This window comes from Hevea brasiliensis, chromosome 2 (assembly GCF_030052815.1).
Source record: "Hevea brasiliensis isolate MT/VB/25A 57/8 chromosome 2, ASM3005281v1, whole genome shotgun sequence".
Taxonomy (NCBI): domain Eukaryota; kingdom Viridiplantae; phylum Streptophyta; class Magnoliopsida; order Malpighiales; family Euphorbiaceae; genus Hevea; species Hevea brasiliensis.
In genome coordinates, this window is record NC_079494.1 from 6,843,934 (window position 1) to 6,863,493 (window position 19,560).

A 19,560-nucleotide genomic window follows, 5' to 3' on the forward strand; every position below is an offset into this window, starting at 1 on the left:
TCTCTACTTGGGTTTGCCTTGAAACCATGTTTAGTGAGTAGAACTTTGAGATTCTAGATATGGGTATGTAAATATTGCCTTGTAATGTAGTTTTTGAACTGATTTAGCTATTTAAATGAGATTTGCTGTATTTTTAATTTATTACTTGTGAGCTTATTGTCTTGCTTGATGAAGGGCTCTCATTGAGTTAAATCTTAATCCTTTACAAATGGACTGAAAAAAGAATGTTTGGGATAGATAATCTTGCAATGAACTTGATTTTCTTGGTGTTAAAAATAAGCTAAGAAGATTAAGAGGACTTTTAAAATCAATTAAAGCTTTAAATGACTTTTTATCAGGTTTGAAATACTGTCAAAATAGGGTTTGATTTGATGAAAACTAATTTTGAAATGCTTGAGAAAGGTTTCAAAGAACTAAAAATTGAATTCCTTCAAAATTACAAATTTCATGTGTTTGGCTAATTGAGGATAAACCATGTATCAACTATACTGAAAAGCCATATTTCTAGAGTCACTTTATTTTTATTGAAATTAGATTTAAATCACCCTAAATTCGTAATTTACAATTTTAGTTTAAATTTTAGTCATTTAGTTTAATTAATTGTTTGATTTAGTTTAAATTTCTCAAATATCAATTTCAATTTTAAATTTCATTTTTAATATCTTTAAATTTTAACTTTCTAATAGGCTTATTCATTAAATTTCAATTTAAACACAATTCTTTGAAGGAATGACATTTAATTTTGTACTATAGTGACCCATACACTTGCAGAAGCTATTTTATAGCACATTAAAAAGCAAAGCAAGGAGATAAAGTCTGAATCTCTCTAAAAGTAGAGGATTACTTTTTCACTGTATAGCCTACCAATTATTTTGCAATTCATTATGATTTCATTATATAAAAAAAATTATCAAATATCATCTTATTATAGGTAGAAGATCGTACATCATAGATCTATATATTCCAATAATCTGACAGATATTTCAAACTCGTACAAAAGAAACAACAATTTAATTAATTAGTACTAGGATACACTATGATAGCTAACTATTCCACAAAAAGCTTGGCTCTTGCATGGCCAAGCGATATTTGGAACTGCTCGGTTAAACCAAAATGGGCCATCAGGAGCCAAATATGGGTAAGAAGTTCCCCGCCTCGTCCCAACTGCTGAGCATGATAAATTCCTCTGCAGTGGCTAGCAGCATAAGCTAGCATTTCCACCCATACATTGCTCATCACTTTCCACTTATTTTTTATATTTTCATTTTGCAGAAGCGAAGCTAGATTGCATGCGTCGAATAACACAGACTTGCTCCTGTCCCCTTTCACTTTAAGTGGTGGAACTGCGGTGTTCACTTTAAGCAACGCATTGCAGGCTTTCTTTTCATGTTCCTTGTACTTTGCCCCTTTGAAAAGATTCATAGCCCAAGAGCAAGTATTTTGAAGCAGGTGGATGTCATCACCTGGTGCGCAATCGTGCTCCTGAAAAAATTTTTTGGCTTCAGCGCAAGTGTCCAGATATCTGATCTTCCCAATTCCCATTGGCAACATCGAAGGACGCATAACCAGGAGATACAGCATGTACCGTGATAATAACTTACTTATCTTTTTAAACTTCTTACTGTCATCCTCATTTTCCAATTTAACTATGTTCTGCTCATTTTGCCTTTGAGAGTAGGCACAGAGATGTGTAGCAATGTGCCAGATAAGAATGCTCTGGTCGAACTCTGTTTCCACACTCCAACGCAGTGCAGGAAAATCACTAAGCGCACGAGCCCCCCGGCAAGTGCTCAGATCTTTAAGCTCCTTCTGGTAGTTGGGTTCATCTGTTGATTTAATCTCCATCAGATCGTCAAATTTCTTCTTGAGATGGTCGAATATGAACTCTTTCTGCTCATCAGAAACATCCTTATTAGTCATTTGCCGGTGTTCTAATATTTTAACTATGCCAAAGAACTTCTGGATTTTGCTGTTGAACACAGGCATACTTTTGAGGCTATAGCTCAATAAGCTGTATTGTCCCAAGGAATTTGACCATCTTGCACCCTTCTGCAGCTGTATATGAGTGATGGCTTGCCGGATAACGGTTTTATGCTTAGACAGGTAAAGATCTGCCCAATCTGAGGAGACCAAAAAAAGCACTGCACTGAGCTCAAGAAAAATAGCTATAACCAGCAATAAGAAGGTTATGGCTATGTCAATCTTCTTGAAGTCGCCCTTGTTGGATAAAGAAAAGAAGACAAGTACAATGCAGGTGCTAGTTAGACTGATGAAGCGGAGACAGCAGCCTTTGCGTGAGTAAATTATTGTTCCCTTTGTGTAGAGCATGTCGTACATGAATCCAAGTTCAATCTCAATCACTTTGAAAGCGTCTTTGTAGGATGTTCCTTTGAATAAGGATTGGCTATTGTCTCGATCTTGGAAGCTGAGGATGAGATCAACAAAGAGACGCTTGAAGGTCTTGAATAAGTAACTGGCTTTAAGCAATTCAGTTTCACCTTCAATAGTGTCATCTCCCACAGAAACTTCGACCTGGATTTGTGTCTCAATTACTTCTTGTGCCTGTACATGGAATCCCTCGTACTGCTTCAAAGTGAATTCCTCCATGAACTTGGAATAATTGGGGCCAGGATCTGGATCAGTAAGCATGGAATCTCTCAATTCATCGTTGCTGGCTGATCTAAGGGCCCATGTCCTCTCTCCATATTTGATAATTCCTGCCAAAAACATTGGCATTGTGAGAATGGAAAAGCGAGAACCTATCCAGGCCAAGAGGAAAATATAGAGTGCCACTCCTGTCTGTACACCCAGCCCAAGAAAGTGCCTTAACCACAACTCATTGTCTTCCAGAGAATACGCAGTAATAGTATCAGGGCCACCCAAGTGCAACAGAAGAAATGGTGCCCAAAATGAGGTAATCTGAGTGTCTGGGTCCAGAACAATTCTCCCCTTATCCTTGTTCTCATAGACGTCTCCCATGTTGTTTAAGAGAACCCCAAGGGCAACGGTTGCTACCCAATCGGCCGTCAAATAAGCACACCATAGGACGACTCGAACCCAAATCCTGCTCGAAACTTTCCGCTGATTTCCAAAAAAGATTAGTATTATCTGCAAGACAAGGCTGAGTAGAACTAAAATACGCAGCTCCCAGTCCTTCCACAATTTCCTCAATGCCGGAGAAAATATTTCAAAGTCTCTCCTCGCCTTAATGTAAATCAAGCTGCCAACAACTAAAATTTGACAGACAAATATATATAGAAATATAAGATCATAATTAAGAATGTGCAAGATTCAGCAAAACTAAGTGTAATGAATAGATTGAATAAACCACAAAATTGAAGCCCAGGAACTCACTTCTGCTTGAGTTCTGTGTGTAGTACTAAAAAACTAGCTTACAGAAAATAAATGAATTACTTGGATGAAGAAACAAAGAAGTGGAAGTTAACTGCAGTCTACATATACCTGCTGGAATCATAGCTGACTCTTGCAGTGGCAAATCAGGACGAAGCAAGGTGAGGGAAATCTTGTTTCAAGCTAACAATTACTCCTGAGGAGTTCAGGATTGACTGGTTATGTATTAGCTTATTCACGTGTAACATGATGGAATATTTGGAAACCCCTTGTGAGAAGCAATCCTTCCTGAAAAGGAAACAACTCTAACTTGAACATTGCTAACTTGGCCCATAATTTAATTTCTATAAAATAACATTTACTTTATTAATTATTTTCTAATGTTAATAAAATTTAATTTAATGAAAAATAAATAGAAGACGCATTACGTATCTCTAAGATTCTGAGATTTTAATTTGAAGTCTTGGTTGTTAGAAGAAAGAATACAAGTAATGAAGAAAAGGATTGTGTATTTGTCTGTGTATTTGTCTGTGTATTTGTGTGTAACATTTACAGAGATATTACATCTATTTATACATGAGAATATGAACTAATTTAGAAATATGAGCTAATTTAGACAAGAATAATAATTGCTATAATTATGCTATAAATCTCCTATAATCATATTAATTACTGTAATTATGCTAATTGCTATAATTATGCTAATTGCTATAATTATGCTAACACCCCCCCTCAAACTCAAGGTGGTAGCGCATGTGCCAACTTGAGTTTGCTTAAGAGATCCTGAAAGGGAGTGGGATGATGCGTTTTGGTGAATATATCAGCGGTTTGGCTGATAGAGGAGACAGGAATCAAACTGGTGCAGATTCAACAGAGACAGGTAAACTGGACAGGTAGAACTACGAAGAGTAGTGCTAGGAGCAGATACAGGCGCAGGTACTGGATCAACAACTGGTGCAGATTCAACAGAGACAGGTAAACTGGACGGGTAGAACTACGAAGAGTAGTGCTAGGAGCACAAATCTTTGGATCAACAAGCGTGCAGATTCAACGAGGCGTAAACCCGGACGGAACGACGAAGAGTAGTGCTAGGAGCGGATGCAGCAGTGCTGGATCAACAATCCAGTGCAGATTCAACAGAGGCGTAAACCGGGCGGAACGACGAAGAGTAGTGCTAGGAGCGGATGCGTGCAGTCTTGGATCAACAATTGGTGCAGATTCAACAGAGGCAGGTGTAGTTGGACTAATATTGAGCACATCACAATCACCTGGATCAGGATTTGGAAACAGCTCTTTGGTATAATAACAGAAATAAAAGAATGAACCAGAACATGTTGTAAAGAGAGAAGAGAGACCCCAGAAACTATAAATAAAAGCTTTACGGCTCTGATACCATGTTAGAAGAAAGAATACAAGTAATGAAGAAAAGGATTGTGTATTTGTCTGTGTATTTGTCTGTGTATTTGTGTGTAACATTTACAGAGATATTACATCTATTTATACATGAGAATATGAACTAATTTAGAAATATGAGCTAATTTAGACAAGAATAATAATTGCTATAATTATGCTATAAATCTCCTATAATCATATTAATTACTGTAATTATGCTAATTGCTATAATTATGCTAATTGCTATAATTATGCTAACATTGGTTATAATAAAATAGAGAATAAACATCACTAATTATCGTGGTTCATAATGAAATTTAATTCAAATAAATTTATAAATCTCAATTTTTTATTCTTTTTTTCTATTAGGAATGCTATGAATAATTTCTTTTGGATATTTTTCTGGACACTTTTTATATAATTGGTTATATACGTAAATTAAAATAAATTTTAAATTGTTAATTTTATATATAATAGAATATAATTAATTGAATGAATTTTAATTTAGTAATATTAGAATTATTTTCAGATAACGAGATTTTGAAAAATACATATTAATGTAAAAAATTTAGTTGATTTCTTATTTATTAATTTGGGATTTAATTTAAAGTTAGCCTTCTCAAATCATCAAATTAGATAACTTCCTAATATTATTAGAAATTGACAAAATACATACATAGTTGGATCATTCATTTAAAGACTTTAGCTTAAACAATGGGATAATTTACTAACTTATCCATAAAATTCTCAGGTCCTATTTCCAAGTTAAATTCTCAGGTCCTATTCCCAAGTTAAGTCCAACACACATTGTAGAAAAAAAAAAAAAAAAAGAAGAAGAAGAAGAAGAAAAAAGAGAAAGGAAAAGAAAAAAAAAATAAAAGAAAGAAGCTATTATTGACATATTCTTTTTTTTTTTAATATTTAGGGTTAGAAATATTTTGATTTAATTTCTATGCATTGAGAAGTGATTTTGAAGGTATCATTAAGGACAAATAATTTAAGGAAAAAATTATATAAATTTTTTTATTTTCAAACTAAATAAGTTTAAAATTAAATTTTAGATTAAATAAGTTTTGTACTTTCTAATTAAGGCTTAATAAATTCACACTAAATAAATATTATTTTTTAATAATAAAATAATATTTTTTGGTTTTTTTAAAAAATAAAATATTAAAAAAATAAATTTAATATTAAACAAATTTTTGCTCACCATGCTTTTCAATTTATTTTTTAATTTTATTTTAATTAAAAGTGAAAAATATTTTTTAAATTTAAATTTAGAAAAAAATAATATTTTAATATTAAAAAATAATATTTTATTAAGTGTGGGCTTATTTGGCCTTATTAGAAAGTATAAGGGTTTATTTAATTTAAAACTTAATTTTGGACTTATTTAACTCTCTATAAAGACTTGTTTGGTTTTTTTTTTTATACAATAATTTAAAGTACTCCTAAAAAAATTGAAATTGCTTGAGATATTATATTAGAAAAGATGGAAAAGAAAAAAAGGGTAAATTACATTCATCATATCTCAACTTAGAGTATATGATAATAAGGTACTTAAATTTCAATTTATAATTCAAAACTTTTAATTTTTAATTTAAGCAATATAAAATGCCCTTATAATATTTAGTAGCTAGTTTATAAGCTATTTTTATTGACATAAAACTTGTTATATTAAAAATTATATTTTTTCTCTGTTAATTTGATATTTATTAAAACTAATTAATTATATTCACGATCGACACATTAATAACCTAGAACTTGTTTATTTAAAACTATTAATTCATGAAACATAATTTTTTTTTAATTTAATAAATGCTATATCAATATAAATAATCTATAAACTAACTAATTAAGTCATAATAAAGTTTTATATTACTTAAATTAAAAATTAAATATTTTTATATTAAAAATTAAAAATTAAAATTTAAGTGTTTACTGTTATATATTCCAAAGCTAAGGTATTTTGTATATGATTTACCCAAAGAAAAAGCTAAGGAAATGAATGGGGCGGATACAGAGTAACTATAAGATGAATAGATATATATATTTTTTTTTATCTAAAAGAATAAACGTATTCTTTGATTTTATAGGGCAGCATTTAAAATAATAATGTGCTTTTTTAAAATTTTAATTTTAATATATTTAATTTAACTTTAAAATATTTCTAATCATAAATATTAAAAAAATGATTTTTTTTTTCATGAGCAGATTTTCTTAAATTTTAAATTGGTAAAATGCGGCTGATTTATTTTGAAGTTACCTTAAGACGAGTTTTTTTTTTTCCTCAAAAGAAAACCTTAAGTGGAGTCAGTAACCCAATAGAGGGTTATAAATAAATAATCAGTCAATATATGTTCAATAATATAGCAGAAAATAAAAATTTAATTTACGTAAAGCAATGGAATAACATCTTGTTCCGATAATTTCTTTTTTGTTAAAGAAGTTTATTATATTTAAAACCATGAATATATAAATAATTATAGTATTTTTGCATGTAATATACTTCAATGAATTCAAGCATAGATTTTGTAGAAGACTTTATCTCTACATCCCGCTAGATGATATAACAATCACAAACACACATGAAAAATTAGAAAAAAAAAAAAAGTGAGAGAGAGAACCAGAGAGAAGGTGCAGGGGAAACAGAAGATTTGTGTTTATACCAGCCAAGCTCACTTGGATTTTCTCCTTTGAATGAATTTATTGCAATGAAGATGAGGAAATGGCTGATCTAAGGGCCCATGTCCTCTCTTCGTATTTGATAATTCCAGCCAAAAGCATTGCCATTGTGAGAATGGAAAAGAGAGAACCCGTCCAGGCCAAGAGAAAAATGTAGAGTTCCCTCCTGTCTGTACTCCCAGCCCGAGAAAGTGCCTTAACCACAACTCATTGTCTTCCAAAGTGATAGATAGTCCATCAATGGGTTGGGCTGAAGTATGGACATGGGATGAAGAAAAAGAAAAAAAAAAGAGCAGATAGATTATTCTAGATTGTTTCCCATTTCAGCTCAACATTACATACATTTTGTCCCAACAGATTTGTTGTAAAAATTAGTTTTAGATCCTATAAACTAGGCAGGGTAGAATAGAGAAATTTATTAATTCTAGATTATTCTTGTACATTGTATATAAACCCTTTCAGCTCACTCAACAATAAAACAGTCCATAGTCAAGTTTTTTTTCATGGTATCAGAGCACAACCTGTGCTACTGATATATTGTTCTTCTCTAAAATCCAAAACAATTCAGCAAGTTTTTCCATGGCTGAAACACCAACTGCAGAAATACTACTGGTAGTGGTATTGTTGTCAAAAATACCACTGGAATGCAGATCGATAATGGTGGAAATGATATCTTCCATTTGCACAACTCTGATTATCCGGGCATGATGCTTGTAAGTTCACCTCTCACAGGAAGAAATTACTTGTCATGGAGTAGATCCATGGTACTGGCTCTGAGAGCCAAAGATAAGCTGGGTTTTGTAGATGGGAGCTATGAAGTTCCTGCTACAGATGCTACAACTCTGGATAAATGGAAGAAAGTAGATAGCATGGTCACCTCATGGATACTCAACTCACTCTCAAAAGAATTGGTGGATGCCTTCATCTATGCAACCTCTTCTAAGAACCTGTGGGAAGAGATTAAAGAGAGATTTGGAGAAAGTAATGGACCTCTCCTATACCAGCTTAAAAGAGAGATAAGTACTCTAACTCAAGATAATGCATCTGTTTTAGTATATTTCACTAAACTTAAAAAATTATGGGATGAATTGGCTTGTCTTAAGCCTTTGCTAGTATGTGAATGTGGTACAGCCAAACAAATGGAAGAAATAAATAGTGAAGATAAACTTATGCAATTTTTAATGGGATTAAATGAGACTTACGACCATGTCAGAAACCAGATCCTTCTAATGGATCCATTGCCAAGTGTAAACAAGGCCTATTCTATGATACTTAGAGTAGAAAAGCAGAGGGAAATTCATGTTGATGCTGAGAATTTTAATACAGCAATGGCAGTCAAGGGGCAATTTCAGAAAGATAAATTTCAAGGCAAGAAAAAGGAGTTTAGGAAGAAAGAAACCAGAACATGTGATCATTGCAATGCCAGTGGTCATACTAGAGACACATGCTTCAAGCTACATGGGTATCCAGAATGGTTTACTGAATTAAAACAGAAAAAGGGCAAGGCTAAGCAAAACACAGTAGCTAATGTGTATGAGGAGATACCTGAATGCAAAGGCAAGACAGATCACAAGAATGAAGAAACAGGAGTTGATTGGGCAAGCATAGTCCAGCTTGAAATTGCCAAATACATGCAGAATCAGAATCTTGTAACAAATGAGGCAAGCTGTGTTAATTTCACAGGCTTTGCAGGTAAGAATCCAACTTACTACTCTACTAGCAGACATGGTAAGAATAGTGGTTTATGGATAGTTGATTCAGGAGCATCAACTCATATGTGTCATGATTTTTCCCTTTTCCAAAAACCTGTGAAATTAAACAATCACTGTCTTGTTACTTTGCCTGATGGAAACACCAAACCAGTCAAATACAGTGGAAACATCATGATAAACCCATACCTGTATCTCCACAATACACTATACACACCAAGTTTCAAATATAATTTACTGTCAGTGAGTGCACTTACTAAAACCTCACATATTTCAATCCAATTTTTCTCTGACCATTGCCTCCTGCAGGACCCAGTGACTGAGGCAGTACTAGCAAGAGGAGAATTGCAAGGAGGGCTATATGTAATAAGAGCAAACAAAAGTAATCATGAGATCTTGATGCGTCCCAACCGCAAGTGCACGGGTCGTACAAGTAGTATAGAAAAATATCGATCCCACGAGGAGTTGTGTTAATGATTGAATTTTTGATATAAAAGTTGACTAAATTGAAGTATTTATGAAATTAAAATAATGAATTAATGGGTAATGGAGTATGAAATCTAAATGTGCAAATTTAATATTCTATTCAACAATGTATTAATTAAACTAAGATTTGCATCAAATTGAAATAAGCAAGTTCAAATATGGCAATATTTAAAATGGCAAATGATTAAATTCGATTAAAAATTAACAATGGTAAAAAGGCGATTCCGGAGTTCGGGATTTCATATTCAAGCTATTTTGGGATTTTCCCTAGCTAGCCCAATCCATGAAATTTATGGGTTTAAAGGAGATTAATTCTAAAATCCTTTGAAAACTCTTTCGAGTGAGACAAAGAGTGCCTTAATTAACTTAATCCTACTTTCGTGGAGTTAAAATTAACCAAGACCCATTAGGTTCTTTAATCAATCTATTAAAACCCTCTTAACCCTTAGTCTATTTCTAGATCTAAGTTAATTAAGTGCATTTTATTGTTTAACTATCACTTTTTTTTCTCCTTTAGTTTCTTCAACCTATGATTAATAACATAACTTAATTGGGCACTTCATTAAGCATGTGAATAAGCACACAAGAAATGGATTAAACCTCATAAATTCATTAAATTGGGACTAACCCAGTTCAAATCCATAAAAATAACTAAAATATTACATCCCTTACTCCAGAATCAAAAGTAAACTACTCACTATCCATAATGCTTACAAGATATGATGAGTTTAAATGGAAATAAAGCTTTAATCTAAGCTAAGAAGTAAGAAATTAAACACTAGAAATGTAGAAAAATGTAAAGGAAGGAAGAAATCTGCAAATCTTGGTTAAAAATGGTGTGGAAGGTGAAAATGACTCCTCAAATTCTGCCTCTCTTCTCCTCTTCTTCTTTTCTCCTTGCCTCCCCTCTTAAATGAGAAAATGGGACTATTTATAGCATTTTTCTGACATGGAGCCCTAAAATGGTATGTTCTAGGAGGAATTATTTGAGGGAATCTCTGCGACTCATTAATGAACTCTTCATGGGATGCATAAGTGGATGCATAAGTTATGCGGTCCCTTATCTGATTTCAGCTGATTACGGGTCACTTATGCGTTGCATGACTTAGTGCATAGGTTATGCACAATTTCGTGAATGTGCATAAGGGAGGCGAGAATGTGCATAAGCTATGCGATCTCCTTATGCACATTTCGGTGGTTGCGAAACGATGATCTTTCTCCTTATGCAGATCTGCATAGCTTATGCGGCAAGTTATGCACAGTTTGGTCAATGCATATTTCAGCTTGAAAACTTGTTTTTGACATCTTTTTGCTGTAGAAGACACTCCTCAATGGCAAAATTCTCTTTAGTCCTTCAAAAGCACCATTTTTCCTACAAAACAAAGTAAAAATTACAAATTAATCCAAAATCGACAATTATGAAAAACTAACTAATTAACTAATAAAATTAGCTAAAAATGACTAATAATCAAATAAAAATGGTTATGAAATTAAACCTAAATGATTATGCAAAATGTATGCATTAAATACCGCCAAACTCAAGCTTTTGCTTGTCCTCAAGCAAACTTTAAAATGAAATGCAAAAAATTTTTAGGGGTGCCTTATCCAAAGAACTATGAAAATCACCTATTAAAGTAACTTAACACACCTTCAGCCATACCAGCAATCCATATACCCATCCTTCAAAATGCAAAGAATCTAATGCTTATCCAAGCTTTCACCGCTTAGCCATCAAGTCAATTATCATTCAAAATCCCCAAACCAACAAATCAAAAGAGATAGTCATGCTCAAAAAGAATTCTAGGACAATTGATAACCAAAGTATCTCAACATGGAATGATAGAATTGAATGAATAGATGAATAGTTTTCCAATCCCATAGGCAAATTCCCTACTCCTATCTCCACTAATGTAGCAAGTACTATCAAGAGATCAAAGGTCTTTTTAGGGATGTAATGAGGCCATAGGGTTTAAAATGAGGCTAAGAAGAAAGATGGGTAAAATGTATTCAAAGCATGAGAATATTTTCAATTTTTAAACATAAGGTACACTTCTTATTTTATTATAATTTTTTTCTTTTTCTTCTTTTTTTCTTTTTTTTTGTATATATGGAGGAGAGAAGTACACAATGAGAATTGTCAAGTGCTAGCATAGTTTACAAAACACATAAAAATGGAGGGACATTTTGATACTTTAGACTTGTATTTTGCATTTTCTTTTGATGATTGTCCCTAAAAATGCCACCCCCAAACTCATTTCTTTTAATACTTTGGGTGGATTTCTTTCATTTTGAATGGCAATAGTGAAAAGCACATATACTAGCACTTTTACAAGATGACAAGCACTTCTTCTCCCTTTTTTTGTATATTTTTTCTTTTTTTTTTTTTTTTTTTTTTAGAAAGTGTACCTAATATTCAATATTATTCTCATGAAAAGGGTTGGAGTGTTTGGTTCATTGGCTAGGTAGCAATAAGGATTTCAAGAAAAATTAGGGATAAAAAGGCTCAAATGGGTTTTCAAAGGTAAATTTTAATTAGGAAAAAGGGCCAAAGGTTTAAAATGAGAAGGTTTAAATCAAAGAATGCCTAATCATCTCTCTTTTCAAGTATAAGCTGATATTTCGCCTTGAAAGGTTTAGAAAATTTGTTCTAGGATTGGTGAGACATCATTTGACTACCTTATATCCAATAACTCCCTCTAAACACTCCAATCTCTAAAGGACTAGTTGGGTGGCTTTTTGGCTAAGAAGATATAGGCAAGGGATAGACACTTCAAAACTTTGCACCTCTTAGGAAACTTTCAATCCACAAACCCAACTAAAGGTAAGTCAAATCACTCTCATAGGCAACTTTTCAATACTCAAGGGATTTGGCAAAAGATTTTAATGCATGATGCATGATTCCTAAAAATGAGCAATGCATTAACTAAATGGAAGAAGTCTATTTGTGTGCAAAGTGTATAATTTCTAAGTGATGTATAATGTGTGTGTAAATGTGTTATGTATATGTATGTATGGATGTATATGTAAAATATTTACAATATATGTAAATGAAATGGGATGAGATGTTCCTATACTCAAAATGTAAAAAAAATGAAGCAAAAATCAAAATGAATGTGCACCCCCAAACTCAAAATTAGACATTGTCCTCAATGTCTCAAGTAGTGCATTATCAAAATTTAAAGTAAAGAGAAATTACAAGGAATTGTGAAATTTAAGAGCAAAAGGAAAGAGTTACCTGGTATAGAGCAGATGAGAATTCAAGGAATAATGGTGATGCATAAGAGGCTGTAGTTATGCGAGTAAAGTGCTGTCCAAAACATGTGCATAAGTAGGGTGCATAAGCCGTGCGGTTCTGCATGAGTGGCAATAAGGGTTGCATAGGCTATGTAAAATATTTGCAAATTTTTTTTTTTTTTTTTGTCATGCGGAAGTGCATAAGTTATGGAATGTCCTTATGCAAGTCTCGTGAGTTTTAACTTTTCGAACATGTGCATAAGTAGGGTGCATAAGCGTGCGATTACGTATGAGTGGCAATAAGGGTTGCATAGGCTATGTAAAATATTTGCAAATTTTTTTTTTTTTTTTTGGTCATGCGGAAGTGCATAAGTTATGCACTCTCCTTATGCAAGTTTCGGTGACCCTTGAAATTTTGAGGAGCGAAGTCATGCGGGAGTGCATAAGTTATGCACTCCCCTTATGCATCTCTCGGCAGAAGTGGTTGTTCAGAAAATCGGGTCATGCAGAAGTGCATAGGTTATGCACTCTGCTCATGCACTGTTCGGCAATTTTTGGAATTTTGGGTTGGTGGTCATGCAGATGTGCATAGGTTATGCACTCTGCTTATGCACCCCTCGGCAAGTTTGAATTTTTGGAGTTCTTGGTTATGCGGAAGTGCATAACTTATGCACCTTCCTTATGCACCCCTCGGCAAGTTTGATTTTTCTGGGTTTCTGGTCATGCAGAAGTGCATAGGTTATGCACTCTGCTTATGCACCCCTCGGCAGAATTGGAAATTCAGAGTTTTTGGTTATGCAGAAGTGCATAGGTTATGCACTCTGCTTATGCAGACTTCGGCAGAGAGAGAAAATGCAGAATTTGAAGTTGTGCAAATGTGCATAAGTCATGCACTCACCTTATGCAAGTTTTGACAGATATGAAATTTGACAAAATGAGGTTATGCAGAAGTGCATAAGCTATGCACTCTCCTTATGCACTTGCAATAAAGGTGGAAAATGGCAAGAATTGTGGTTATGCAGGATTGCATAAGCTATGCAGTTGCTTATGCACAAGTTAGCAAGATCAAGAATGTAATAGAACATGGATTGCAAGTGTGAAAAATACCCTAGAATGAGGAAATATAATTCCATGAAGCATAAACCATGAGAAGTTTCACCAAAAACACATCAATATATACAAAGTATATCAAAAAGGCATCACACAAGCATGTAAAAATGGATCCTACATAAAAGACCTTTGAGAACTATGCCATTTTAAGACAAATTCTGCAAATCAACATTTAGCACATAAAACTCCATAAAATTTGCATGAAGTTGCATCTAACCACAAATGATGAAATGAAGTCTCCAAGTTTTGCCAAGAAAATGCAGCATTTTTACCTTGAATCCTACAACCCAAAGAAGCTCAAAACTGCAAAAATGACTCACTTACCACCATATTAAGATTAAAATCACACATACTTAAAAGTCTCACACCCAACCTCACCAAAAACACAAGCCATCTGCTGCAAACACCCTCTTTGCTGCAGAATTTCTTCTTCCTCTCTGCATAAACCAGATTGCAGCTCAAGGACAGAATCTATCTGCTGCAGACTTTTCCTTTTCTGCAGATTGCACTTTCCTCTGCAATAACAGTTACAGCTCCCAATAGTTCACCAGCCTTTCTTCATTGATATACATCTACAAGGGACAAGATTTAATAATGTCAAAAATTGAATTTGAGGAAATTTAAGATAAAAACAAAATTAATGAAAATGAAAGTAAATCAACAAAAGCAAAATAAAAGGACTTGGGATGCCTCCCAAGAGCGCTAATTTATAGTCCTTAGCTAGACTCTTTTCATGTTTCATGGTGGCTGAAATTGGAATTTGTTGCCTCTATTTCCAATAGGTGCTTCAATGAATCTATACTTCATTTTCTTTCCATCACATGAGAAGATCCTTGTTGCTTTGTCTAAAAATCCGACCATTTCTTTCTTGACAACCTTTGGTGCATCTTTTTCTTTGAGAGATGGTTGCTTTACTTCACTTTTCTCCACTTCCTCAACTTGAAAGATTGGTGCCATAGGACAAGGTGGATTACTATTCAAATCTTGTGCAAATGCAGCCTCTTTTGGATTTTCATCATTGATACTCCCTTCATGGATAAGACAACTTTCGAGAGAAGCCTTCGGATAGCTCTTTCTAAAATGCTCTTTTACTAATTCATCAACTATATCAATTCTCAAACAAGAGTCTACATCTTCATGTTGCTTCTTCTTATCATTGCCAATATTGAAGACTAACTGATCCTCTCCGATTCTAAGAGTAAGCTTTTCACCTTTCACGTCAATCAAAGCACCAGCTGTAGCCAGGAAAGGCCTCCCCAAAATGATTGGCATATGAGAATCCTCTTCCATGTCCAAAATGACAAAGTCAACTGGGATGTAAAATTTTCCAACCTTCAGTGGTATATTTTCCAAGATCCCTTCTGGATATTTAATTGATCTGTCACTTGGCGAAGAGAAATGTGGGTTGGCTTAAGATCTCCCATGTTAAGCTTCTCATAGATGGAGAGGGGCATAAGGCTTACACTAGCCCCTAAATCACATAAAGCTTTTATAGAACATGATTCCCCAATATGGCATGGAATTGAAAAACTCCCTGGATCCTTGAGCTTTGGAGGAAGTTTCCTTTGGAGGATAGCACTGCATTCCTCAGTTAAGGCTCAAGTCTCATAATCTTCAAGTCTTTTTTGTTTGAGAGAATTTCTTTCAAAAACTTAGCATAAGAAGGCATTTGGGAAAGAGCATCGATAAAAGGCACATTTATATATAGCTTCTTCAAAACCTCTAAGAACTTCCCAAATTGCTTATCAAGCTTGGCTTTTTGAAATCTCTGTGGAAAGGAAGTTGTGGCTTGTAAGGCTCTGGAGGTATATATTTCTCTTCTTTCTCTTCAACCTCCTCTTTACCTTTTTTTGCACTCTCTTTTTCACTCTCTTGTTTTTCATCTCCTCAACATCTTCCTCATTTTCTCTCTTTTCAACTTTTTCACTCTTCTCATTATGCACTATTTTACCACTCCTCAGTGTGATGGCATGACATTGCTCCCTTGGATTTTCTGTTTGACTAGGAAGTTTCCCCATAGAATTGGTACTTGATGAGCATGCTTGTTGTGCAATCTGATTTTCCAGCATCCTATTGTGTGTTTGCATTTGTTCCAGCCTTGCTTTCATCTCTCTCAACTCTTCATCACGCTTAATTTGATTAGCAAGAATTTGTTGTAATAAAGCCTCTGTGGTGGAACTTTGTTCTTGCTGTCTTGGTAAAGGTGCAGTATTTGCATTCTTTTGCTGAAAACTAGGTGGTGGTTGCCTAGGTTGTTGGTATTGATGCTCTTGTTGTTGTGATGGAAAGTTCTGAGTTGAAGCTTGATTTTGCTGATTCTCCCATGAAAAATTGGGATGATTCCTCCAAGCATATGAAGGATAATCTACTCCACAGCTCATTGTTCCTTCTGCATAAGTAACTTGTTGAGAACTTCCAGAGCATGATGATGAACTGACTAGCATACTTAAATCCTCCATTTTCTTAGCAAGGACATTAGTGAGTGCATCAAATTTGGCATTGATCATGTTGAATGGATCAAGCTCATACATTCCAGCAACTTGCCTTTTTTGAGTTGGAGTTGACCCTCTTGGACTACTCCATAGATGACTGTTCTTTGCTATTTTCTCTAATAACTCATAAGCTTCATCTTCATGCTTAATGATGAATTCCCCTCCAGTTTGGGCATCAATGATTCCTCTGATAGCAGGAGTGACGTTTGTGTAAAAATTCTGGTTTATCATCCATTTAGGAATGGCATGATGTGGACATTGTCTCTCCAACTCCTTCCATCTCATCCATGACTCATAAAGAGTCTCATCTTCTCTTGGTCTAAAAGCAATCATTTGATTCCTCAACTCTTGAGTTTTTCCAGGTGGAAAGTATTGGGCAAGAAATACATCAGTGAGCTGCTCCCAATTTGTAATTGAGTTGTGAGGTAAAGAATCAAGCCAATCCAATGCTCTATCTTTCAAAGAGAATGGAAACAATTTTAGCCTCGCTGCATCATCAGATACTCCAGGTTGTTTTTGCATGTCACAAATCATAGCAAACTTCTTCAAATGTGCGTGTGGATTTTCAGAAGGATGTCCTCCAAATTGAGAATTTTGAATCATTTGAAGAACTCCAAAATCCATCTTGTAGCTATTTGCATCAATCCTTGGTCTTGCTATGCTCTCTCTCAAGTCATCAAAACGTGGAAAAGCATGATCCATCATACTTCCCCTAGGCAGATTAGCATTAACAACTTCTTCACCTTGGGCTGCATTTTCATTATTTTGACCATTTCCAGCATTACCAACACCAATTCTAATTCTTTCATCAGCCATGTCTGCTTCTAATTCAGTTTCTATCAAGGCTTCTTTTCTTTTTCTGGTTTCTTTCTTGTTGGCCTTACAAAATTTCTCAATTTCAGGGTTGAATAATAAGGATGTATCACTTGTGCTTCTAGCTCTTCTCATAAAAGATTAAGAGTACCTGAAAAAGAACAAACAAACACATAATGAAAAGATAACAGAGATAAAACTAAAAAACAACTAAAATAATCAAGAATTCAATCTTAAACAAACAACTCCCCGGCAACGGCGCCAAAAACTTGATGCGTCCCAACCGCAAGTGCACGGGTCGTACAAGTAGTATAGAAAAATATCGATCCCACGAGGAGTTGTGTTAATGATTGAATTTTTGATATAAAAGTTGACTAAATTGAAGTATTTATGAAATTAAAATAATGAATTAATGGGTAATGGAGTATGAAATCTAAATGTGCAAATTTAATATTCTATTCAACAATGTATTAATTAAACTAAGATTTGCATCAAATTGAAATAAGCAAGTTCAAATATGGCAATATTTAAAATGGCAAATGATTAAATTCGATTAAAAATTAACAATGGTAAAAAGGCGATTCCGGAGTTCGGGATTTCATATTCAAGCTATTTTGGGATTTTCCCTAGCTAGCCCAATCCATGAAATTTATGGGTTTAAAGGAGATTAATTCTAAAATCTTTTGAAAACTCTTTCGAGTGAGACAAAGAGTGCCTTAATTAACTTAATCCTACTTTCGTGGAGTTAAAATTAACCAAGACCCATTAGGTTCTTTAATCAATCTATTAAAACCCTCTTAACCCTTAGTCTATTTCTAGATCTAAGTTAATTAAGTCCAATTTCTTGATTAACTATCACTTGGTTTTCTCCTTTCGGTGCTTCAACCAAGGATTAAGAACATAACTTAATGGGGCCCTTCATTAAGCATGTGAATAAGCACACAAGAAATGGATTAAACCTCATAAATTCATTAAATTGGGACTAACCCAGTTCAAATCCATAAAAATAACTAAAATATTACATCCCTTACTCCAGAATCAAAAGTAAACTACTCACTATCCATAATGCTTACAAGATATGATGAGTTTAAATGGAAATAAAGCTTTAATCTAAGCTAAGAAGTAAGAAATTAAACACTAGAAATGTAGAAAAATGTAAAGGAAGGAAGAAATCTGCAAATCTTGGTTAAAAATGGTGTGGAAGGTGAAAATGACTCCTCAAATTCTGCCTCTCTTCTCCTCTTCTTCTTTTCTCCTTGCATCCTTCTTAATTGAGTATATGGGACTATTTTTAGCATTTTTCTGACATGGAGCCCTAATATTCTATGTTCTAGGAGGATTTTTTTGTGGGAATCTCTGCCGACTCATTAATGAACTCTTCATGGGATTGCATAAGTGGATCGCATAAGTTATGCGATCCCTTATCTGATTTCAACTGGTTACGGGTCACTTATGCTGTTGCATGACTTAGTGCATAGGTTATGCACAATTTCGTGAATGTGCATAAGGGAGGCGAGAATGTGCATAAGCTATGCGATCTCCTTATGCACATTTAATTTGGTTCTGAACAGTGATCTTTCTCCTTATGCAGATCTGCATAGCTTATGCGACAAGTTATGCGATTTGGTCAATGCATATTTCAGCTTGAAAACTTGTTTTTGACATCTTTTTGCTGTAGAAGACACTCCTCAATGGCAAAATTCTCTTTAGTCCTTCAAAAACACCATTTTTCCTACAAAACAAAGTAAAAATTACAAATTAATCCAAAATCGACAATTATGAAAAACTAACTAATTAACTAATAAAATTAGCTAAAAATGACTAATAATCAAATAAAAATGGTTATGAAATTAAACCTAAATGATTATGCAAAATGTATGCATCAGATCTTTAAGGGTAACTGTAATTCTGCTCCTAAATTCAGTCATGTTCAGCCAAAACTTCAAGCAAATGAAGTCATACAATCTTCTATTTCTCCCAATTCTTATGAATCATGGCATTACAGACTTGGACACATTTCAGATACCAAGTTATCTCATATCACAGTCATCACACCAGAAATTAAAAACCATAAAATGTGTGAGGTATGCCCACTTGCTAAACAACAAAGACTTAGTTTTCAAAAAAGCAAAATTGCTACAAAAGAACTTTTTAATTTAATTCACATTGATTTATGGGGACCTTACCAAGAATACTCAATTTCACATTCAAAATATGTTCTCACTATTGTTGATGATTTTTCAAGAGTCACATGGACCTATTTATTGCCTGACAAAACCAGGGTTTAC

General features: G+C 33.9%; 2 protein-coding genes and 1 non-coding gene across 3 annotated transcripts; 2 read left to right on the top strand and 1 right to left on the bottom strand.

Moving 5' to 3' along the window:
• Window positions 1-996: 996 nt before the first annotated feature.
• Window positions 997-3,543, bottom strand: LOC110654683 (uncharacterized). The gene is made up of 2 exons (XM_021810756.2): window positions 3,463-3,543; window positions 997-3,230 (listed from the first exon to the last, which is right to left on the bottom strand). The coding sequence occupies exons 1-2, from the start codon at window positions 3,473-3,475 to the stop codon at window positions 1,048-1,050; spliced, it is 2,196 nt and encodes a 731-aa protein (XP_021666448.2). The 5' UTR covers window positions 3,476-3,543; the 3' UTR covers window positions 997-1,047.
• Window positions 3,544-8,072: 4,529 nt separating this feature from the next.
• On the top strand, window positions 8,073-9,456 carry LOC131177875 (uncharacterized). Its single transcript, XM_058143041.1, has 2 exons — window positions 8,073-9,328; window positions 9,447-9,456. Exons 1-2 carry the CDS (start codon window positions 8,073-8,075, stop codon window positions 9,454-9,456), a joined length of 1,266 nt encoding a protein of 421 aa, XP_057999024.1.
• Window positions 9,457-16,700: 7,244 nt separating this feature from the next.
• LOC131178169 (small nucleolar RNA R71) lies at window positions 16,701-16,808 on the top strand. Its single transcript, XR_009147300.1, has one exon. It is a non-coding gene; the product is annotated as a small nucleolar RNA R71 (small nucleolar RNA).
• The last annotated feature ends 2,752 nt before the right edge of the window (window positions 16,809-19,560 follow it).